The sequence below is a fragment of the Remersonia thermophila genome, chromosome 3 (assembly GCF_042764415.1).
Source record: "Remersonia thermophila strain ATCC 22073 chromosome 3, whole genome shotgun sequence".
Taxonomy (NCBI): Eukaryota; Fungi; Ascomycota; class Sordariomycetes; order Sordariales; family Chaetomiaceae; genus Remersonia; species Remersonia thermophila.
The window spans coordinates 4,322,179-4,345,503 of record NC_092219.1 but is presented as its reverse complement, the minus strand read 5'-3'; the positions used below and the strand labels follow the sequence as shown (position 1 = coordinate 4,345,503).

General features: G+C 55.9%; 6 protein-coding genes across 6 annotated transcripts; 4 read left to right on the top strand and 2 right to left on the bottom strand.

The window, feature by feature from the left end:
• Positions 1-467: 467 nt before the first annotated feature.
• Positions 468-2,027, bottom strand: VTJ83DRAFT_4073 (uncharacterized protein; the record flags this gene model as incomplete). Its single annotated transcript, XM_071010522.1, has 3 exons — positions 468-487; positions 624-1,941; positions 2,013-2,027. The coding sequence occupies 3 exons, from the start codon at positions 2,025-2,027 to the stop codon at positions 468-470; spliced, it is 1,353 nt and encodes a 450-aa protein (XP_070867951.1).
• Positions 2,028-5,099: 3,072 nt separating this feature from the next.
• On the top strand, positions 5,100-5,574 carry VTJ83DRAFT_4072 (uncharacterized protein; the record flags this gene model as incomplete). The annotated part of the gene is made up of 3 exons (XM_071010521.1): positions 5,100-5,127; positions 5,186-5,310; positions 5,470-5,574. The coding sequence occupies 3 exons, from the start codon at positions 5,100-5,102 to the stop codon at positions 5,572-5,574; spliced, it is 258 nt and encodes an 85-aa protein (XP_070867950.1).
• A 2,305-nt stretch (positions 5,575-7,879) lies between these two features.
• On the top strand, positions 7,880-9,563 carry VTJ83DRAFT_4071 (uncharacterized protein; the record flags this gene model as incomplete). The annotated part of the gene is made up of 3 exons (XM_071010520.1): positions 7,880-8,050; positions 8,116-8,627; positions 8,705-9,563. 3 exons carry the CDS (start codon positions 7,880-7,882, stop codon positions 9,561-9,563), a joined length of 1,542 nt encoding a protein of 513 aa, XP_070867949.1.
• Positions 9,564-10,071: 508 nt separating this feature from the next.
• Positions 10,072-13,970, top strand: VTJ83DRAFT_4070 (uncharacterized protein; the record flags this gene model as incomplete). Its single annotated transcript, XM_071010519.1, has 2 exons — positions 10,072-10,453; positions 10,510-13,970. 2 exons carry the CDS (start codon positions 10,072-10,074, stop codon positions 13,968-13,970), a joined length of 3,843 nt encoding a protein of 1,280 aa, XP_070867948.1.
• A 2,629-nt stretch (positions 13,971-16,599) lies between these two features.
• Positions 16,600-18,096, bottom strand: VTJ83DRAFT_4069 (uncharacterized protein; the record flags this gene model as incomplete). The annotated part of the gene is made up of 2 exons (XM_071010517.1): positions 16,600-17,847; positions 17,905-18,096. 2 exons carry the CDS (start codon positions 18,094-18,096, stop codon positions 16,600-16,602), a joined length of 1,440 nt encoding a protein of 479 aa, XP_070867947.1.
• Positions 18,097-19,916: 1,820 nt separating this feature from the next.
• Positions 19,917-21,083, top strand: VTJ83DRAFT_4068 (uncharacterized protein; the record flags this gene model as incomplete). The annotated part of the gene is made up of 1 exon (XM_071010516.1): positions 19,917-21,083. One exon carries the CDS (start codon positions 19,917-19,919, stop codon positions 21,081-21,083), a length of 1,167 nt encoding a protein of 388 aa, XP_070867946.1.
• Positions 21,084-23,325: the final 2,242 nt, after the last annotated feature.

The following is a 23,325-nucleotide window of genomic DNA, read 5'->3' as shown; positions in this document are numbered from 1 at the left end:
ACTCTTGTTTCATTGTCTCATAACAAAGCCAAGTAGGAAACAGGCACTTCGGTCTAGATCTACCATCCCTTGCCCTTCAACCCTCGCCCATGGATCCTGCCATGCCTCACATTTCCGTAAGACAAAAAGAATAAGACGAAGAAAAAAAATAGGCAAAAGTGGAGGAAAAGATACATCAATAGGGGGTGAGAAGAGAAGCAACGGAAGTAAAAAAAGACCCGGTTCCACTCAAGAATCAAAAATTGCCCCAAAAGCCGGCACCCCCCGACTTTCTAGTCCATACACAACCTTCTGCGTCACCTTCTGGTTCGAAATGATCACCACCGCCTCGGCTCTCCTTTTCTTCTCCCCCTTCACCACTTCCCTCCCATCCTCCCAGACTCGGTATGTCAGCCCCACCAAATCCGGCCGGCTCCCTTTACCACCGTTCATTTTCCTCCTTTTGTCCTCTTCCTCCGTATCCACGATCACGGCCTCCGGATCCGCCCTGTACACCGTTCTGATCACATCCTCGCCAAATGTCTTTGCCGGCGCTCTCGCCGCCCACACCACGCGCACGCGCACAGCGCCGGACTGGCAATCTGGTGATTGTAAGAGACCGAGGATGGGTGCGATGCCAGCACCTGTGGCGACGACCACGACGGGAGAAAAGAGGCCGGCGATGCGGAGGACGCCGAATTGCGGCACGCCACGCGTGTAGAGGCGACGAGGAGGGTTGGCGATGAGGTTGGAGGTCCAGTCGCCTGCCTTGGCAATGAGTAGGGAGAAGTCGGTGGACTGGCCAGATGTTTGGTCCATGACAGGAGCTTGCTTCTCGCCCAGCAGCGCAGGCGTTCGTGTACATGTGCACCCGGGGCAGTGATGTGCTGTTTCTGCGGACGATGGCAAGGGAATAACGCCAAACGCGTGCGTTTCCCTCAGCGGCGCGTCGGTGATGCGAAAGGCCTGGCCGTAATCCACCTTGAATCCCGTGTTGCGGAAGGTCAGCTTGAGGCAGTGCCCCGAGAGGACCTCGGCGTGGACCTCGCGCAGCCGGAGCCTCGTCCAGGGGTAGATGATCAACAGCGTTATGGCGATGAGCATCCAGAACGTTGGCGAGCGGACCAGCGCTTCACCAAAGGAGGATGTTGCCCCTTGAGACATCCCCGCGTCCGCAGCGAGCAGTAGCAGTTGAGCCCACAGGAGAATCACTGCCAACCAGCCCATGAACCGATGGATCCCCTCAAACCAGTTGTGCATCGCTCTCCGGATGCTCGGATGCGCTGAGATGAGCATGCACACCAACAACACTAGCACGAGATAGCTCGCGAGGTAGACATACCCGCGCAGCACCCCAGGGTCCCGGTCTTCTTTGGTCCAGTCGATTGTGAGCAATACAACAAACGCGACATACCAAGAGGTCGCCGCCACCGCACCGCCGCTGTGGATCCCTCCGTAGGAATACACCTTCGCCGCCAAGGTGCGAGCACGGAGCGGTAGGCCGCGCATCCAAGGGTTGCACACCATCCGGAAGAGCGCATTCACGACGTGCTCGTTGCGGACAAGGATCGCGAGGAGGACGTTAGCCGTGGCAGCCGTTGCAGCATCATCTCTGGTAAAGCTGCGCGGGTCGCCGGAGGTGATGCGACTCGCAGCCAGAACCGTCATGGCGGCGATGTTGGCAAGGTAGACGATGGCAAAGAGGCGGCGGTACACCGAGCCAAAGTTCCAGCGGAGGTAGCGGTAGAGGCGTGGGCCGTTCTTCGGCGGCAAGGGGGAGGAGGGCAGGCCGTGGCGGGTGAAGAGGTCGCTGCTGACTGCTGAGAACGGTGTTGGTGGCAGGGGGTGGGCGAATGCTTTGGAATCGAAAGTTGGGGTGCCGGTGGCAGCGAGGGTGGATGCGGTGGAGTTGAGAGAGGCTGAGGATCTTGCCGGCCGGGGCTGGGCTTCGATGTCACGCGGCTGGCGGACCGAGCCGGCGCGGGGGCTTGAAACGATAGGTTGCTCGTCGTCGTCACTACACTCGGACTCACAGTCGGTGACCTCATCGTATTGCTCCGCGACCACAGGGGCGTGGGGAGGGTGGGTAAGCTCGGCAACAAGGTGTGGGCGAAAGAGCGGCGGAACACCGGTAATTGGGGCAGGCCTGGCCGTCCGGAACTGAGGAGGGGGGTGACTGGAGAGAGGATATTTGGGACTGGGGGAGCGGTTTTGCCGCGTGGGAGGCGGAGGGAGGAGGCGTGGTGATGTTGTCATGGTGACCACAGCAGAGAGTGTAGTTGACCGGCTGTGGTAAAAGGTTGTATGTGGGCGTGGCCAGTGCTGGTGTAATGGGCAAGACATCATGACGGCATGAGGTCAACTTATACGCTTCAAGAAGGCCAAACTATCATGGATGCAACCCATGCGCTTGGAATAGAACCGGCTTCGGGAACGAAGGACATGACACGAGTCTCTCTGAAGCTGCCATTCCACTTCTCCTGAGCACGACAGGGAACGATCCAGAACCTCAACCGGGCGATATGCCTCGCAGTGTTTACCAGACAGACCGGGGATGTCATACCAAAAGCCGTAAATAGCGTCATAGTCTGGGGAGTAGCCGCCGACAAGGTAATAGCCAAGGCTCGGATGCCGTCGCTTCGGTCTGGTAGGCTCGAAACCAGGGGGGGTGAGGAGGGGGGGAACGCGCATGGCAACTGAGCCGAGGCGGCACAGCTCTGGTGAGGCGTAGAGCGTTGAGGCGACCACCCATGGGATAGGAAAGTTCGAACATTCCACGCATGCAGTCCAGATGTTTAGCTAATGTTTACCTACGCCTTAGTTTGGGGATTAAGTTGGTCTTGGCCAGGGCGGCCGTATGGTGATCGGCCTTGCGCAGATCCAGGATATTTGGGGACACGGCCTGTAGATGACTTTCACGTGCCGATATCTGCAAGGCAGGGAAGTTAAAGTTGCAACGAAGACCAAGGGCCAGCAGCTTTGGGTACGCGAGACGGGCTGGATCTGGATCGACACAAGGAATGGGGTCGAGACGCCCTGCTGCCAGCGACCTGTCAACAACGTTCCCAAGAGCTTCGGATAGCTTCAAGCAAGTTGGTGGCAAATAAAACACTACCCTTGCATTCTGTTAAAACGCAATCACTAGGCCATGCAAGGCAACTCTCTCGGGTGGTTGCTGCCGGCCGAGATTAGCTACAAGTACACACGGGCCGAGCGAAGCGCGGCGTGCCACTATGATGCAACAGCCAACAACCATGCAAGCCTCCCGAAGAAAGGGAAATAGAAACAGAGACTTAAAATCGGCTGTTGGGCGGCACGTTGGAGCAGATCACCCGCGATTGGCCCCAGTAGCGATCCAAAAATACCCCCTCCCTAGCTTCTGCGTCTACTCCCGCGCTTCTGTCGGCCCGCTGCAGTCCCGATTGGCTGGGTGTTTCTGGCCATTCCGCGCCACACAAGGAACATGTCCCAGCCCAACGCAACGTCAAACGCGAGCCATACACTGCGAGCCTGAAGTTGATGATGAAACGACAGCCGTTGTGGCTGTCTGTGCCTTGTCAACCGGGCTATTTCCAAGTTTGGACCTTAAAGGAGGCCTCAGAGAGACGCAGTTCTTGTCCTGCTTCTGTAGCCCGATCCTCCTGCGGCCTTTGCACTTGGTCCATGACCGGGGGTTCTGGTTATCCCGGCCGACAGGACGGCTGCCGGTGGGCATACACCTGACAGGTGCCAGGAATACATACCACAGATGTTAACCTGTTGTTTACCGTCTGGGGGTGTCTGAATGGTCATCCCAGGTGGAACGTTTCAGATGACGTGCTGAGGAGGCATATACAACCATCGTATACCTGTTTGTGACCATGGGTACTTTCCCGCTAGATATCATTAAGAAGGCGGAATTGATATCAAGAATAGCGATTTAGGTCTCTGGTGTAGTTGGTATCAAGCCTTGAAAAATTATGCGAGTGCCTAGTGTCAGTGGTGGTCCGTACCTGTCTACCATACAGAGCCAAACCGTAAATCAAGATGAAACAAGACACGAATGGCAGCTTGATGAAGAGAACACGGATGTATTGTCTATACTTAAGACTATATTTGCCTTATCTCTGCTTAATTAAGCACTACATTACCCGGCTGGTTCTTCATATCCTAGCCAAGGTCAGAGTCTACCTGGCTTTCTTCATTCTCTGGCCGCCTGTCTCCCAGAGTGAACATGTCCCCGGTAGACTGCGGGACTACTCTTCCGACCGCTCTTTAGTTTTGCTATGGTGCCACCAAGCTGTCGTCGGATACATAGGTCAAACTTTTGGCTTTCTGCCAGGATGTGATACTGTGAATAGAGTTTAGCAAAGCATCAGCGTCCTGACGACGGAATCCAACTCGGGGGCACGAAGAGACCATGGAAAGAGAGGTTTCGCGATTATGGACCGGTAATTGAATGGAACGTGCTTTAATTAGCACCTAAATTGGCTGTCCTCTGTCCTACTTATAACCGAGTTGCGGAGCTCTTCACACTGTTAACGATGCAAGGCCAAAGACAGGTAACCTTCGATGGCAGAGTGGGAAAAGGAAGCGCGGGATAACCCAACGAAAGAGAGAGGGGGAGCGCGCACCGTGCCCGGAGGGATCGGTGTCTCGTCTTTTCGGAAGTCCTGATGGATGGTCACTTTCCAGGTTGTCCCTTTCCCAAACATGGCATCTTGCCGAGCAAGCATAGGGTTGAACGGGAGCCCGGTGTCGATTGATCGGGGTGCAGGAGAGCGTAATAACTCAACGGTCGGCGGCGAAATACATGAGTAACACCGGGCATAAGAAGCCCAATGGAGAGGCAGGGATTAGGGAGCTAGGTAAGTTCGAAATTGTCGCTGGTCTAAATGCGCTTTCAGGTATTATGTGGTGCGCGTGCATGCATGTGTCAGCTAGGATCGAACAACATCCATCATCGTGTGGCAAGTGCACCCCGGGATGGAGCGGGTGACAACCCTAACCCTTACGTTAGCATCACGTGATACCAGATACCCCAGCTCCACCTGCTCAATCCATGCCCGCCGAAACCACCGTTCCAAAGCGCAACCACCGAATCGCCATTCTCGTTGCGCCAGCCAACCGTGCAGCCCACCATGACACTGGAAGAAGTCCCCCGCCGGCGTATGATTGCAGAGCCCCAGAATCTTTCTCGACGATAGTCCCGCTGACCACTCTCCAGAGGTCTCCCGCGAGGAGATGCGCGACGCCAAGGTTCCGCTGGCCTACCGCGACAGCTGTGCCGACCTCCTCATTCCCCTCAACCGGTGCCGCTTCGAGACATACTACCTGCCATGGAAGTGCGAGGTGAGCCAGCACCTGAGCCCGAGTTTTGACACCGTCCGGCCACGACCGCCTTGACCGAGAAAGCAATGTTGCCGGCCGGATGTCGGTCCTGCGCAGCAGGAGTGGGTAGATGAGGTGACGGGAATAGGCCTAGCTGACGGACAATCCCTCAACACACAGACCGAGCGTCACAGCTACGAGAAATGCCAATATCTCGAGTTCAAGAAGCGCGTGGCCAAGATGAACGAGCTCAGGGAGGCCAAGGGCGGGGTGCGGAGCAACTGAGCAAACCAGGATGCTGGTGTGTACATATGGCCAAAGACGAGGAATGATAGACGACTGAGAATCCACCACGTCGTGTGCCCGGGCTGCAGCCGCTTTGCACGAGTTCGGAGCACGGCGTTCGAATGTTCTTGTCCCCTAGCCAGGCAGCCGACGAGGGCGCACGACACTCGAGGACGCCCTCAACACAACAAACAACACAACACTTCCTCGGGCTGATCCCGTCTTTCAGAGATGTCTGGGTACAACGGATATGCGTGCGTATCATTCCTGCATCATCTGCCGCACACTTTAAGGAACAACAGTCCTGTTTGATCCCCATGCACCAGCCCACCGTTTCGACGTCCCAGCCACTGTGTTTGGCATCGGGCTCATTGTCCAAGACACGCAAAAAAGTCCCTTCAGCATACTTCGTATATTGCCAGCCTTCTCAGATTTCGATGTCGGTTGTCAGTTCTGCTGTCTTAGTGTTTGTGCCCTACACAGTATGTAATGCGCCGCCGAGGTCGCGTAGGGATCGCTGAGGCTCCGTCGCCGGCCCTGTCCGGTGCATATGACTTGCCCCGCTACGATATGGCGGGGTGAGACGTTGTCTATAATGACGATTTCGCGGAGGGCTTGGGTTTGGAGGCCCGAAGCTCAGGCAGATTCAGGTGGTTCATGCAGCAGGACACGGTGCGGAATGTGTTGTGGAATGGGTGCAGACCTGAAGCTTGACCCCTTGCGTTGAGATGCCATCAGTATCACACAAAAGGATTTCTTGGACACGATCGGGTACGGATAGGGCAGGTCCAAGTTTGAGAATGCAGCCTCGAGCGGCACATGACGATGTCGCAGCTGTAACCGGGCAACGTGATTACCACTTTGCCTGCTGCGACGTCCCACGAACCTTGTTTGTTGCTTTGGAGGGAACGGTCCACGACAGAAACACGCCAACTGTCTTGTCGCCTCCCCATCTTACCGCCATCTTATCCCACCTTTCCAACACGCATCCGGGCGTTGTTTGGTGAGCAGTGGAGAAAGAGAAACCATGTCTCGGCGTCTCCCCGCCTCCCCGCCAGGTCCAAAACACGATCGGCTCGACGTGTCTTCGATCACCGGCACCTGTGGTTAGAATGAAACTTGACGATAAGGACGGCAGCGTCTGGACGGGCTCCCGCTCGTGTGACGGTGGCGGCCTACCAACACTTATCCGTTCCGCGTCTGGCCTGGCCTCCATGAAGGACCAGAAGCGAAGGGGAAAAGCACAGGCTCTAAGGCAAAAGCCGTCAAGAATGGAGTGAGCAGGCCGCGAAATTTATCCCCGCGGAGATTTCCATCTCTTGATACCGTTATCAACGCAATGCGCCGAGTTCGCAGGGCTGTCAGGGGCATTTCTGCAAGATAAAGGTTTAATATGTAGGCGGCCCAGCTTAACAGTTTAGATACGCGGCGAGATCCGGAGAGCCATGGAGCCGATGTAGGTACGCTGCTTTGTCCTCAAGCCAAGCGTTCGGCGGCCGTGCCAAGAACCCGGGATTCAGGATCAGCAGCCGCGGCTCGCGGTTTAGTTCGTGCCATGTTTGTTGGCCTGTGTGGGGGTACCGAGGACGGGAAGCCCCTCCGCGGCGTGGGATGGCCCGTTGTTTCAGACAAAGAATTTCATGGCAACTCGATGGGTCTTGACAGCGGTTGGACGAGATGAACGGATGCCCAGCAGAGGGTTGTGGCTTGCGGGAGGCTGACGCAGAGAGTCATGGGAGACGAATCGGGAGGCGGGGGCAAGGGAACGTCGGCGCTTTTCCCAGGTGGGATGCTTGACCTGAGCAGCAGGAGATGGGATGGACAGACGTGCGGTGCCCGAACGAAATCTCAACTCCGCACTTCCGGTTCTCAACATCAACTCCTCGGCGGAGCTCCGTATCAACGCCAGCGCCGTGGTGGGTTTCCTGGCTCCGGGACGCGCTGGTGATGGACGAGTTCCGGCTACTTGTATATCTACCGTTAACCTGGACGCTTCAGAATCCAGGGGTTCTGGGTCAGCATTGACAACGAGTCATCGTCGATCGAGCGCACATCAACCTTTCGAGGAAAAAGCACTAATCCATCGGGATCGGACTATATCTACAACGGACCTGGACGCTCTGCAGTCCAGGCTCTCTGCTGATATTGACGAAGAGTCACTGGCCGAGGTGACATCCACGCTTGCAGGAAAAGACAAGGCCTACATTTTGATTGGGCGCTTCTTTTCACCCTCACATTTCCCTGGGACGACGCAAATACCGTGATCAAACACCCCAAAGGCGGCATCCAATATAGGTAACCAGTCATGGGCGTCCGGTTAGCCGACCTCTGGCGCACGCCAGAACTTAACCCCATCAACAAGAAAGCCCGCAGCATCCCCGTCCTCAATCCACTCGACCGGCATGGCCGTGTCTTCTTTTTTTCGTGGATGGGCTTTATGCTCGCCTTTTGGGCTTGGTACACATTCCCGCCTCTGGTATGTCCATGGAATACCACCTGCAACTCCATTTCCCCGTAACGCATGCTGATGCCTCTGCCTAGCTCTCAGTTACCATCAAGGCGGATCTTGGCCTGACCTCTGAGGAGGTGGCCAACTCTAACATCATCTCCCTCGTGGCGACGTTGTTTGTGCGTTTCCTCGCGGGTCCTCTCTGCGACTTGTACGGCCCGCGCCGAGTTTTTGGCGGCATGATCCTCCTCGGTGCCGTCCCCGTCGGGCTGGCCCCCCTTGTCAAAGATGTCACTGGCCTGTACGCCGTCCGCTTTTTCATTGGTATTCTCGGCGGCACCTTTGTGCCTTGCCAGGTCTGGTGCACGGGTTGGTTCGACAAGAACGTTGTCGGCTCGGCCAACGGCCTCTCCGGCGGCTGGGGTAACGCAGGTGGTGGAATCACCTACTTCATCATGCCTGCTGTATATGATTCCCTCGTTCATCGCTGGGGACGTTCGGCCAGCGAAGCGTGGAGGATTACCTTTGTCGTGCCCCTGATTTGCCTCATCCTCTGTGGTGTGGCGCTTCTGCTGCTGTGCGAGGACACGCCGACGGGCAAGTGGTATGTTTTGCCCCCCTTCCTAATCGCTGGCTCCTTTCCCAGCTTAGCAGCCAAACCAAACGTTGACACGCATCCAGGAGCGACCGCCATCAGCACGTTGAAAACCTCATCTCCAGCTGCCCCAGCCGCTCTGCTGACAAGATCGTCACGATCCCCGGCGCCATCGCCGACCGCAGCCCTACCGGCACCACCACTCCGGCTGGCGGGGACTCTGATGTCGAAAAGAAAGGCATCCCCGCCACCTCGACCCTTGTGCTCGATGAAGCTACTACCGCCGCTGTTCGCGGCGAGATGGTCACGGCCCCTACCCTTGCGGCCTCCCTCCCCATCATCTTCTCCTGGCACGCCCTCTTCCACGTGGCCACCTACTCCTGCAGCTTCGGCGGCGAGCTGGCCATCAACTCGATCCTGGGCGCCTACTACCTCAAAAACTTCCCCGATCTCGGCCAGACGCAGGCGAGCAACTTTGCGGCCATCTTTGGGTTTCTTAATTTCATCACGCGTCCGCTTGGCGGGGTTATCGGGGATATCGTTTATCGTGCGTCGGGGAACAACTTGTGGTGGAAGAAGGGCTGGATTCACCTCTGTGGACTGCTTACGGGGGCGTTGCTTGTTGTAATCGGCATGCTGGATCCGCATAACCTGGGCGTGATGGTCGGGCTGGTGGTGGTTATGGCGGTGTTCCACGAGGCAGGAAATGGGGCGAACTTTGCTCTCATCCCGCACGTGTATCCTCACGCGAACGGTCTGTTGTCGGGTTTGACGGGCGCGGGCGGGAACCTGGGCGGCGTGGTCTTTTCCATCATCTTCCGCTTCATGGATGGCGGTAAGAACTATGCCAAGGGGTTCTGGGTGTCGGGGATCATGCACATTGCTTTGAACTTGCTGGTCCTCTGGGTGCCGCCCATTCCCAAGGGGCAGGTTGGTGGCCGTTGATCGAAACCTTCGGTAGAGGAGTTTCAGCCTGGTTGCTGGGTTGTCTGGTTTTTCGCTGGATTTTGGATAATATTGCTTAGGATACCTACATGTTGGGCCTTTTGGCCACCGCGTTTTGCTTCATTCACGTTCAACCCATCGGGGTTTACTCATTCTGCTCCCTACGGCTGAAGTGTCCGAAAAAGTCCATATCGAGTTGCCGCAGGTGCCGCGGCCCCCAATCCTGCTGCGCCGTGGACGGGCAGTAGTCGTCGTTTGCTACTCGCTAAAGGAGCCGGCTGCATGGCACTGCCCATGCATGATGTATCCTTTGCTTCCCAGCTCCATCAGACACTAGCCCAGGTCAGCGTGCCACCACGAGGGGTCCGAAAGTTTGCATCCTTAAAAACTCGCCTCTTCCCGTCTTCGCCGTACTGTATATGTGTTCTTGGGGATTTGCTTCTGTTTTTTCCTCTTCTTGTTCACCTGCCGTGGCGTCCGAGACTGAGCGCTTAAGAGAATAGTCACCATGGCATCCCACAAGCCCCCTTCGTCCCGCGAGGACTTTGATGTCGCAATCGTTTGCGCCCTGCCGCTCGAGTTTGACGCCGCAGTATCGGTGCTGGACGAGGTCTGGGATACATCTGGAGGACCTGCCTTGGGCAAGGCGCGCAGCGACCTGAACACCTATGTCAACGGCCGCATCGGCGGTCACAACGTTGTGCTCGTACTGCTGGCCACGAGAATGGGGAAAGTCAGCGCCGCCATCTCTGCTTCGGACCTACGTCACAGCTATCCCAACGTTCGCATGGCTCTGCTGGTAGGCATTTGTGGCGGCGTTCCGTTACCCGGAGGGGATACGGAAATAGTTCTCGGTGATGTGGTCATCAGCAGCTCGCTCGTGCAGTATGGTACGTCTTTGCTCATTTTAACGCACCCGCTTACTCAGAATGCTAACGACCTGAAGACTTTGGAAGAAGATATCCAGACGGGTTTTTACGCAAAAGTGGCGCCTCCGACAACCTCGCTGGCTTAGGCCGGGAGCTTTCGGGCCTCATCAACATGCTACAGAACACAGAGCTGCAGCGGAAGACACTGCGCGAGCGTACTATGGCCAACCTGCGCGCTCTTCAGCAGGGCAATCCAGACCTTTATTCCGTACCTGACCCGGCTACCGACCGCGTGTATCGCGCCGATTACCGCCACAAGCATCAGGCCCCGGATGTGGAGTGTCTTTGTCGCGAACACTCCCAGGAGACGGACCCAGTGTGCGAGAAAGCCATGGAGAGCTCTTGTGACAGTCTCGGCTGCGGGGATGAATTTCTTCTGCCGCGAAGGCACCTCGAGGAAAGGATCGCGGCGTTCGCAAAGCTATCGGACCCTGACACTGCAGAAGACAGGGAGGAGGCCATCTCAGCTGCTCTCGAACCTGCCATCCACATTGGGCGGGTGGCCTCTGGCGACACTGTCATGAAATCCGGCGTAACACGCGACCTTATCGCAGTAACCGAGGAGGTCATCGCGTTTGAGATGGAAGGTGCCGGCATATGGGAGCACGTCCCGAGCCTCGTCATCAAGGGAGTCTGCGACTATGCCGACAGCCACAAGAACAAAAAGTGGCAACGCTATGCCGCCGGCACCGCTGCCGCCGTTGCCAAGGCCATCATGTCCCTAGTCCCGGTTGCAGACCGGCGCGACCTCGGGGGTGCCGGCTTCCAGAAGCCGGAATGGCTCGTCCCGTTCCCCCCTGACCCGGATTTTGTGGAACGACCGGACATTTCCGAGTGGCTCCATGAGAAATCAAAAGTGCCGGGCGCGCGTGCGGCGCTTGTCGGCCTCGGCGGGATCGGCAAGTCACAGCTGGCTATCCAGTTTGCTCACTCCGTGCGTGACCGGTCGCACGTCTTCTGGCTGAGCGCAGCCACGCGGGCTACTCTTGAAGAATCATTCCGTGCAGTGGCCGAGCGGCTGAAGTTGTCTTTGGACGGAAAGCAAGAAAGCGTGCTCAATCAGGTTGGAAAATGGCTCGCTGATGAGTCAAACGGGCGCTGGACAGTCATCCTTGACAACTTGGATGACCCCTCGGTGTTGATGGAGGATGACCCACGGCTGTTGAAAGCCCTGCCACAGGCAAATCATGGCTTCACTATAATAACCTCACGCTCCGTTCAAGGAGCTGACCTGCTGGTGGGCGGGACGAAGAACGCATACGCCATCGAGCCCATGTCCGAGGAGGATTCAATTCGGCTGTTCCAAACCAAGCTGCGCCAGCCGGCACCAGGAGAAGATGCGAAACGCCTCGTGCGCATCCTCGGCGGACTGCCGCTGGCTATTGCACAGGCCGCTGCTTACATCAACCGGAAGGCTCCCCGTGCATCCGCGGCCGACTATGTGCGGATATTCGAGGAAGACGACGACCGTCGGGCTTCGCTGCTAGGCGGTGCCGAGAACAAGGACTTGCGCCGCCATGATGGCTCTTCGGACACCGTCCTCGGCACTTGGTCCATTACCTTCAAACAGATACAAAGTGAGCGCCCTGCGGCTGTTGACCTGCTTTGCCTGTTGAGCTTTTTCGACCCCCAGTCCATCCCAGAGTGGGCTTTGCGACCCTGGTATAGCCCAGACCCGAGTCAGATGCCCAGTGTTCCGGTCAGAACAGGTCTGTCGTCATTCTCATCGCTCATGGCTTCACTCAAGGGGAAGCAAAAAGTCACGACAACCTCCGATCCGGAGAAGAAGCTCGAAGCTTGGGGTTTCCTGCTGCGCGAGGGAACCGCACCCAAAACCCCTACTACGCCGACCCCAGGAAACGGCACTCCCAAGCCCTCAAAGCCGTCAAGGCTGTCCTTCTTCAAGAAGAACAAGTCTTCCTCATCCCCTTCTACCCCGGATAGCCCGTATACCCCTGGATCTCTAGGTTCCACAGGCACCCCTGGGACCCCGTTCTCCCCTTCCGCCACGACGCTATCCTCGCACTACGCCGAGGATGAGCTGGAGCGTGACCTCGAGGCATTGTTTGCGTACAGCTTGCTGATACCCACGGCACGCGGCATGCTCAAAATGCACCCCTTGGTGCGGCACTGCACTCAGCTCTGGCTTGCGCAATCCAGCGCACGCGATCTCTGGCGCCAGCGCTTCTACTTGGTCATGGTACAGAACCTGGAGGCCCCCCTCGCCAGCGGCCGCTCGCACATGGGCCTGATCCCACACCTCACACCCATTCTTACCGAGGAGCCAAGCGAACCCCTGACCACCCGTTTGTGGGTTATCCTCGCTCACTTCGTCTACTCATCCGCACACAACATCCACCCGATCATCAACCACAGTGACGCATTCAGACAGAGCGAGCTCAAACTCGGCGAGAAGATCCTCCAAGTTTCTGAGCGTACGCTCGGCCCGTATGACAAGCTGACACTGATATGTCTCGACCGGGTAGCACAAGCTCTCCACGGGTGCAGGGAGCACGAGCGCGCGTGTGAGGCGTGGGAGGAACTTCTAGCGCGAGAGGAAGACGCCGATAAGGACGGGAAGTGGGTGATCAAGGAATCGCGGCTAAACTATGCCCGGTATCTCACAAAACAAGGGAGTCTTGAGGACGCGGAGCGGGTGACTCGCGAGCTGCTAGCCCAACGCGAGGCCGATTTGGGAGACCGCTCCATCGACACCCTCTGGAGCCGCGCCAACCACGCCAACGTTTTGGCGTCTATGGGTCGCTGGGACGAGGCTCACGCCATTGTCATCACACTGCTGGAAGCAAACTGGGCCTCGGCCAGCGACAACCATCTGCACATGCAGGTGATCAACATCTGCGCGAGTATCGCGCTCAAGATGTTGGAGGGCTGCGCTCCGGTCGAGGCCGAGCCCTTCCTGCGTGAGATGGTGGCTACTGTCGAGAAGTTCCCGGAAAACTGTCTCAGCTGGCTCGCCTACAGCCTATTTGGCCACTTCCATTACATGCTATCACAGTGCTTGGCAAAGCAGCAAAAGTTCTCCGCCGAAGGCACTATCCTCGCCCGCGGGATGGAGATCATGGCCAAGACGATACCCGTGCCAGAACTCAACCCCCCCTCGCTTCTTGATGATTTGCTGAAGGAGGCTTCGCAAGAGGAGGGCAATAGAGATCCCTCCCGAGAAAAGATGATCAGTGCAGTGATAGGGCACCTTCAAGAAGATGAGGAACGTCCGACTGAGTTCTACTATGATATTGCCAACATTGCGCGCCGCTTATACGTTCAGCACCGCGTGGACGAGGCAGTCAAACTGACAAACTCTCTCGTGGACCACCTCAAGGCTCATCCGGTGTTTGGTGTTGACCACAGGCTGACCCGGCGGGTGGTAATCTTCGCATCGGACATGGAGTGGGTCGAAGAGAGGTTCCCTAAGAGGCGACAGAAGGAATGGTACAGGCCGGACCTACTGGGCATGTAATTCTTCCTCGGCGTATCTACACTATCCAAGATAGGGGTGAACCAGACAATGAGCTTGTCCGCCGAATAGTTCTATACTTGTCAACGGAGAGGCATCGGAAGACATTCTGACCTTGTGAGGCTAGACGGGACAAAGTTCTGTCGTTCCTGGGTTTTTGGTTGACGAACAATCTTCTAGTCTGGGGAACATAACAGCTAACTCCAAACCACCTTGAGCCGAGTTAAGAGCGGTCTCCGTGCCTCTGAAGGTATAAATATGCCCTACTTCAGATTTCTACATGTTCCTCTTCATCAACCAACCTGGCATTCAACCTCTCGCGGTGATACCCAGACACCGCAAATAACGTTGTACAAGAACACAAAACCACACACAAGGCCATCGATTTACCAGTTCTTGGAGCAACAGGCTGAGCGGACCTAAAGGATCTGGCAACCTCGTTGTCCTCTGCGGCATTATTTGCCCGCGATGACAACGAAGCCCCAGAATCGCCGGCCGCGCCACCACATCTCCCCTCCTCCCCATTACCACCGCTTCCCCACCCATGTCCCTGCTCATAAGAAGCCTGTTCGACCGCACTGCTGGCGGTGTCGGTTTGTGCTTGGATGCCGCCGTTTCTGGTGTTATCTGACTCGTTAGATTAGACCCAACATGAGATCAGATGGCCGGTAGGCGTAGTGTTGGAAAGGTACCGCTCATGTACTACCTTAGCATGGTTGTAGCAACATAATTACTGGTGCGTTCTGAATATCCTAGTTCCAGACACAGAATGATATTCTTCATTCCCTAATTAAACACTTCCCAAAGTTCCTGCTTATCCCTTGACCTTGAATACTGAAAACGACGGTCGTGGAAAACGCTTCGTGAAATAGTGGAACCTGGTACCAGTAAGAGGCTGCAAAGTGTCGTAACGTTCGTCGAATCTTCTCTTGCTGTTCGGCAGACCGCAGTGCTGTTTCATTGGTACGATTCCTGGCTCTCTGGTACAGTCTTACATCCTTCCTGATCCACCTCCCTCAATCTCCAAACCATCCCACTCCTGTTGCCCCAATGGGGACTCTGATTCGTCTTCTCAGCTTCAAGAAACACGATAATGATATGTGATATCCCGGACTGCGTTCCCGGTTGAGCTCCATACCTAATCGGCGCGGTTTCTTTGTCTTGGGTCATCCAACGCCACCCTGAAAGCTCACATCCGAAACATGGCGTGTCTAAACCGACTGTCGGAATATGATGGAATTCTTCGAGAACACTAGAAAGAGCAGCCCGTGGAACTTACTCTTTTTAGGTATGCTCGGAAAACGCGACAAGCATCCGCGAGGTTTGCCTGCTGTCAGTTCCCGACATTGGAAGGCTGGTAAGGATTCCAGAAATCCAATATTGCGCGTAGAGCCGCAGCTGGATGATGGCCGTTCTCGGTTGGCTGGGGGGGCAGGAATGACAGATCTGATGAGTGACAAAGCGTTTCACGGCCATTGAACGCCGAGGCAAATGACAGAACGAGGGACAGGAGGTGTGGCAGAATATTCCACAGCTTTGTCCATGGTTCTTTCATCGGCATTACCGAAGTTCTGGATAATTAGACAACCAGGTGAATTGTAGAAAGCATGATATTTGAGAAGGGGTATAGATACAGAGGGAGATCAACATGTTGCTAAAGTCTCCACAACGTCAAGGTCTCAACAAGATTGTAACAAGCCGCCGAACCTCCGTTGCTCCTGTACAACCAACTCAGTATACAGACCTCATCCCTTATTCTCACAGCCTCCAAATCAATTGGTCTTCTGTGACGCGTGCGCCTCCGCGAGATGGCGATCACAGCTCAGCCCTCGAAAGCACCCGTTTGTGGTGTCCCCCAGAGGCGAGGGGCGTACGAGAAGCCATGTCAACCCAAGCCGTCGTCGCCAGATCCCTCCCCCAATGGAGCCCGGTGAGCCTATCGAGTAAGTTGCAATCAGACAACATTTCTGTCGTTCGTTCATTCATAAGTAACCATGTGCAGGAAAGAGAGGGTCAAAGTGTCTCAAGGATGAAGCAGGAGGGGTTTGAAAGCAGCATAACGTATCTGGGATGATCAAGGGAGAGAGGATTTTTGGATAAATAATGTTTATTAATAGCTGCCCTTTTAGAATAGCTAAGTCTGCTTGGAATTTTCAAGTTTCAACCAACATCCACACGCATCAACGTCCAAGAGAGGATTGTGTCTACCTCTTGGCCTGCTGCACTTGCACTTCACGGCTAGGTACACAGCCTAAACTTAGTCGACTTACCATGCCTTCGTGACCCAAGTCATGGTTCCTTACTTGAGCCCATTCGGTAGCCTTCGCATACGCCGGAGGATAGTGACCGGTAACTGCACCAAACAGAACCGCGGCGACGGTGAGGACAACCTTAAGCAACTGACTCACACACGGAGCACGGAGCAAGTCACCCTGGGCAAGCTTAAGCCTGATCAGCCGGAGCTATGACAGGCCATTTGGTAATTGAACGTGCATTAGACCTTGAGGCTAGCGGCTTGGTAAATATCATCCAGATATATGCGGAGTACCTGAGGTCCCTAGCTAGGCAGTTGAGTCAAAGAACACATTTCAGCCTGGCCTCCACAAGCAGCGAATGTTGGATATTCCCCTGTCTACAACCCCTCAACAACCTTCGGCAGCAACACTTTATTATACTCCCACAGAATCGTGGAAAACCCGCTTGAGAAGGCCGCGCCCGTGTACCAGGTGTTCCGCTTTCCTTGCAGCCCGTACAACCTCTTAATAAACCCATTCCGCAGATCAGCAGCACTGACCTGAGCATGCATGTGTCCGTGATCACCAAACGCCGAGAAGGTGACCTGAGGCTTGACTCCGGGCTGCAGCTTCGGACGTTCAATCGTGCCCGCAGCGATCATAGCATCAATGGCCTTCCCAATGTGCAGCTTCATGCTTGACGCTGTTTCCTGCTGCGTCCCAACCGCGGTGAACTGGAACAGATCCTCGGTGCCGCCGATGTAGCCAATGTGGCCGACCTGCGACGCCACGGGGAAGATGGTGTGGTTCAGTCCCCCGGGCGAAGGGGATCGGTTCGAATAGGCGTTTAGCTTTGGCAGCGCAGGATGGCGTATGATGCCGGCGTACACAGTCGGGAAGCGGAAGCGGCCCAAAACGTCTCGCTCTTCGCGGTCCAGGCTGAAGGGCGCCATGTTTCTGGGGGTCGGCTGAATGGCGATCAACAGGCGCTTGGCTTGGATGCATGTCTGCTTGCCCCGGGGGCCGGACACGGTGAGAGAGACGCCGGAGTTGGTCCGCGTAGACCGGATCACTGTGCTCGCATACAACACGTCGTTGCCAAGAAAGCGGGCGATGCTCTCGTAGAGGTCGTACAGGCGGCCGGAGGCAGGGACGGCAGCGGCGGCGGTGCCCACAAGCGCTCGTGCCATTGGAACCGCCGAGGCCTGGATGATGAAGAAGGTCGGCACGTTCATCGGATCGCCGACACCTTGAACCGTCGAGTCCCAGAGCTGTGGGACCGCGTCGTAAAGGTTGTACTTCTCAACAAACTTGCCAAAGGGCATGACCAGTTCCTCGGGGATCTTGTCGGGGAAATTGAAGAAACCCGGCAGCATGATGTCCTCGTATTGAGAGATGGCGTCTATGTAGCGCTGGATCGCTGGGTACTTGGCCCCGTCCGCGGGCGGCTCGTAGCCAGCCACGCGGCGACCCGTCTTCATGTCAACGAAGTTGGGTGTATTGGGGGTGAATTGCATGGCGCCGCTCGTCGACACGTTCATGCGCGCGGGGAAGTCAAACGAATTCCCATACTCTATCCACGTCTGCACGCCAACATTGATGTCCTTGCCCGTCGCCGGGTCCTTGAAGGCCGCGGTGTGGCCGCCCTGTGAAGGGGTTAGCACTCGGGACACAAGCCTCCCAGAACATGTACCGTGACTAACCAATTGGTTCGCCTTCTCAACGACGACCACGCTATGACCATGATCGCGCAACCAGATGGCAGCATGGGTACCCGACGCACCCCCGCCGATGATGGCGACGTCACGGGTGATGGTCTGGGTGCACCGGCAGTGGGCTCCCGCCGCGCCGGTCAGGGCGACGAGGGATCCAAGTCTTAATACACTGGCACGCATCGTGAGGTGCATCGTGTCGTGTCGTCCAGGCTACAAAACGTCCTCAAGATACCAAAAGGTGTGTGTCACGGTTGGCCTTCCTGGGAACACGATGGCGATTTAAAGATGACAAACCTCCCTCGGGAGGCCCCCCGACTCAGACGGAGCCGACGGGTCGGGAGGGCCCGAGGCGCAGCTATTGCCTATTTTGCTGCCCAGACGGGGCTAATAGTGTGTGCCGGAAGCATGGTCCGAATGCCTCGTGTCCGCTCTGCTCGTAATATTCTCGTGCTTTCCATCGTTAACTACGTGTGAAGCACGCTGCAGTCAGCTTGATCTTTGCAATCATATTGGCTGCAGTCCATGCCGTTGGTTCAGGGGGTAGACCGGGTTGTACCGTTGCCCGCGGGACCGATGCAACGCATCTTGCTCGACCATCTGACTGTGGGTTTGTCTCTGTGCAGTAATTGTAGGTGCGGATATCCCCTGCCTATCCACAAGGTGCCTTCAGCATCATCCAGGATCCATGCTGTGTCGATGAATCCACGACCAAGCGTAAAGAAAGGAATTGAGGTGAGACAATACCCTACAGAGAATGTTAAATCTGTAATAACCATATATTATTAGTGCTCTCGGGTTACTCCTCTGAGAAGCATGTCGGCGTGGGTTCCTGAACGGTGATACCAGGTCCTAGGTAGTCAAGTCGAGGCTTGCCTTGGCGTGGTGTGATTTTCTAGGCGCTGTCTGTGCTGTACCGCAGCCGCGCAGATCGCTGTCAGGCTCGTTTCGGGGAAAGTTGGACGGTCGCAGAGAGGATCTTCGTTACATCATTCCTGTCAGTCTCGAGGAGGTGCGAGACCCTAGCTTGGCACATGCAGAAGGACAGAGGGGATGTACTGTGTTATGTAGCATTCCAAGAATGGAACAAGTTCCTCGCATTTAACTAGTTACCAGTCAACAGGTCAAAGAGGCATCAATTACCAACATCATCTGGTCAAGCGATGGTGACTTGCCCTTTTGCCAATGACTTGGTGCCGCGAGTAATCATTCATACCACAAATTATAGAGACACTGTGTCCTACGAGACGCCGTGTCCAAAAAAAAAAAAAAAAAAAAAAAAAAAAAAAAAAGTAGAAGAAAACATCAGACGCAATTTCCCACAATTTCAACTTCGTGGTCGAGAACAAAACCGACCCGTCGAAAGAGGGTCTCACCGAAAGCCCGGTTCCCGATCAGTCCGAGAAGTATTCAGGTAAGTAAGTGTTTTGGAACTGCCTCCCAGTCCTTGACACCGTCATCCTTGGGGTTAGGGGAGGAAAAGTACGGTACCGGTAGGTATGGTGGATTACATGGAGGAGGCTCGCAGGTAAAATTAGTTGCGCCTTGCGCCCGTGCACCGCCGTCCCCTCGCCCCTTAAAATCACAACTCCAACGTGTGTTCTATGTCGTTCCTCTCCAACGGATTTCAACACGGCGAGATTGGTGGCTCAACGGACCTTAAGGGTCGATGGATCGCATCCCATTCGCACCAACTGTGTAGACTGCTTTAGTGTGTAGCCCTTCGCATGGTCCTGGGTGAGAGATTGGCAGCGTTCAGCCCCCACCAACAAGGACCAAAGTGCAACCCAAAACACCTAAGATGGGTCACAACGCCGGGCTCGGCCCCCAGATAGAGTCATCCGGCAACTTGAAACGCGTCCCCGGGACCGAACCTCACGTCGCGCATGCGACCTGTTGTGTATTAAACCCTTTTAAACGTCGGTTTTCTGAGGCATCAGGATGTCCTTGTCGCTCACGCTCCCACCCGCCCGAGCATTCCACCTTCACAACTCGCCGCCACCATGTTGGCCCTTTCCGACCTCCCTACAGAACTTCTCGACGCCATTGTGACCGCCCTTTGTGGCGACAATGAACCCCAGGAGCACCCCATAACCTGCTGCGTCCACAGTTGGTATGAAGACACCCCTGTTGAAGAGCAGCCGCCGGTGCTTTGCGATCGCCAGCGCCAGGCATCTCTCAGATCCCTCTGCTTGACTTCACGCCGCATCTACGCCGTGGCGCTCCCCCACCTTTATCACCATCTCCAACCATCCTCGAACTGGTGGCGGCTGGTGCAAACGCTGGCCATTCACCCACACCTGGCGTCCTGTGTCCGCTCCCTGCGTTTGGATGACGAAGATCAGCCGCCGCATGATGTTGAGTCCTGGGTATGGGAGGACCCCATTCTACGACCTCTGTACGAGGTGCGCCGGGCCGAGTACCTGGAGGCGTGTCCGGACGAGCTGGACGAGCCAGCGTTCGGGCCGGCCTGGGAGGACGGATACGAGCAAAAAGACGACGCAAGGCGCATGACCGAGTTTGAGCATTGCTTCGACATGGATCACAACTTGGCCTTGTCTTTGCTAACCAGCATGCTTCCCAACCTCGAAACCCTCGTTGCAACGGTGGGGTTTGCTGTGGCGTTCCGCTTCAACAAGCCTGGGTCGCTGCCCCGACTGCGAAATATCCATCTGTCTCCCAACAGGCGTCAGTGGACGATTGATGTACGCCGGACTTTGCAACGGCTTTTCGCCGCGGTGAACGAGAGCCTTGAGAACGTCATTCTCGAGTACTGCAGCGAGCATTCCAGCTGGAATGGTAGGGTCTATCCGGCCCAGCGGGCCCTGGATTTCCAGGCCAAGCTGCGAGAAGCGGATCATGTTTCTGGCGAGGCAAGAGTCCGGGCAAGAGGAGGCCCAGGAAGAGGATTCGGAAGGAGAGGAGGGGGGTTCGCAGAATGGAGGGCCGTGGCGGGCGACGGGACAGCAAGAGGAAGACGAGAACAACGGAGAGGAGAGCGACGGAGGCGAGGACGGGGACTACCCCTCCGGCGGGCCGTACAACTTCACCTGCCCCGGCGTCACCCGGCTGACTGTCATCGACTGGACCCTCCACAAAAGCCTTCTGTGGCACATGCTCACCTCCTTTCCCAGCGTCACACACTTGCATGTTCAAGTACATGGGCCTAAGCGGAATGAAATGTATTCTCTCTACGACGGTTTCCTCTACCACCAGTGGTCTGAACTTTCCGAGATAGCGGATTTTTTCCGCAGACGCTCTTCCACAGGATTGAACCTCCAATCTTTCATCTTCGAGGCCACGCGCCCTTACGAATATCGGGAATGGTGTCTTAGCGATGAGGCAGCCAAAGAACTTCGATGGGAGATGGAAGAGCGTGGGGCCAGTTTCGAGCTTCGGGTACACAATTCTGTCGGGGACGAGACAATCTAAGCAGCTGAAGGGACTTCCCATAGTAATTCAAGACACTCGTGGAAGGATAGAATCAATCACAACCTAGAAAAGGTTCCTACACCTGAGCAGGACAGTTATCTCAGTCATAAGGTACCTAAGGTAGTAGAATCTTGGAATTTTTCCAGACGAGACTGGTCCTCGCCACACTAATTATTCTCCAATATTGCGCCCGAAACGCATGATTAGGTACTCGTCACTTGCACAACTAGCCACATATCACCTAGCTCTAAGTATTGTGAAATTTAGAGCCAAAAAGCGGGATCCTCCTCTACTTCATTCTCACAATTTAGAATGTGGACGGAAACCTCGGGTAGGTGTGCCGGCATGCACCCTCCTCATAAGGTCGCCCAGAACATCTCTCTCCATATCCAGGCCGGAGCTTTGCCATTCATCCATCCAATCCCCCCCTCTCGACGGCCAAATGCTGCTCCACACAACGATCCTCTCGCCGTTCTTGACCTCTCTCATGCGGATCCGGGCTCCTCTCACAGACTGGTGGCTTCTCGTGCACTACAACGTCGTCGCAACCTACTCTGCCCAAACACCTACCGAGTAGAAGTACTCTCCCCACTCCTCCCACATCCAGGAGACCACATCCGGTTCGACGGTGAGTTTCTCGACCGGCACCGCGGCGATGATTATTTTGCGCATGCTCGACTTTGTTCTTTGCTTCGTGATGACCTCCCATATCCCCCAGGCCCGCTCTTCGTCCACGGCGAAGTTCTACGTGGTGTTTTGGATAGAATTAATAGCTGCTTCCCGCGTCACAGGTCTCGCATTCGCGTCCAAACCTAATGAAGCGACCGCATACTTGTCGTACTCGGCGAGGCAGTCAGAGATGGGTTGGGCGCGGCGCAGCCGCGGAAAGCGAGCCAGAGCACGATAAATGTCAGCTTCTGGGACTTGGTCACGTCGACGCCGGATGGACAGGTGCAAGTCTTCAAGGCAGGGGCAGTTGCTCGCGAGGATGCGAACCGCTTTTTCGTCGAGGTGGAAGATCTTGGGGTTGCCGGGGAAGTAAAGCTTGCGGGGTATCGGCCCGTGGTGATGAGTTACAGTCCGCCATGACGGTTTCTGTGCCCAAATAGCCTTCCAGAGTCAAAAGCTCAGGAGGCGACAGAACGGCGGAGGAGCACAGAGGTCAGCGGGTTGTGAATGGTAAATGTACAGTATTTCGGGGTGTATAACCGCTACTCTAGATCCAGGACGGAGTACAACAGCTTAAGCCTGGGCTGGCGAACGGGGACGGCCCTGGCGTACCGCTGTTGGCCAGGCTACTTTCCTTTACTATGTCCAAGCTGGTACCAGAAGCTACACCCGCGTCGTGGTTTTCATCGTCTTCGGTAGGCTGCTTATCACTTACCCCTTTCTTTTTACTCCTCTTACCGAAACTAATACTGAAGCCATGCACAGTTAATAAAGTCGGACAACCATGACGGCGGCTCGGGCATCAGCACGCCCGTAGCCGTCGGGTTAGCGATAGCGGTAGCAGTGCCGTCTGTCATTGCGACAGCTGTCATCACATGGTGCAACGGAAACGAAAGCAGCAATCCGACTTGGAGAAACAGAGGTTGAACAGAAGCGAGTTCGTTCTCATCTGAGCGAAGAGAACGGAGAATCATACATGTCGCCAAGCACCCGGGGGTTGGGGAGCACAGTATACTGTCCGGGTTGTCGCCATCATGGCGCGGTGGAGAAAGGAAAAGAAGAAGAAAAAAAAAGGACCGCCACAAGTGGCTGGAATGATTTCTTACAAGGACTGGGAGGGGGGAGTGGGGGGTCGGAGAGGGTCAGGCTTGGGAGGGGACTCAGGTCCCGAGCACCCAAAAGAGAAAGGAGGCTGGAAGATACCAACCCAGCGCATTTGAAATGGGAAAGCTTCAGATCAAGATCCCGAGGTCTGAAAAACGCGCAGACAACGGTGGCTTGGAGGTGAATAGGTAGGTACCTAGGTATTCA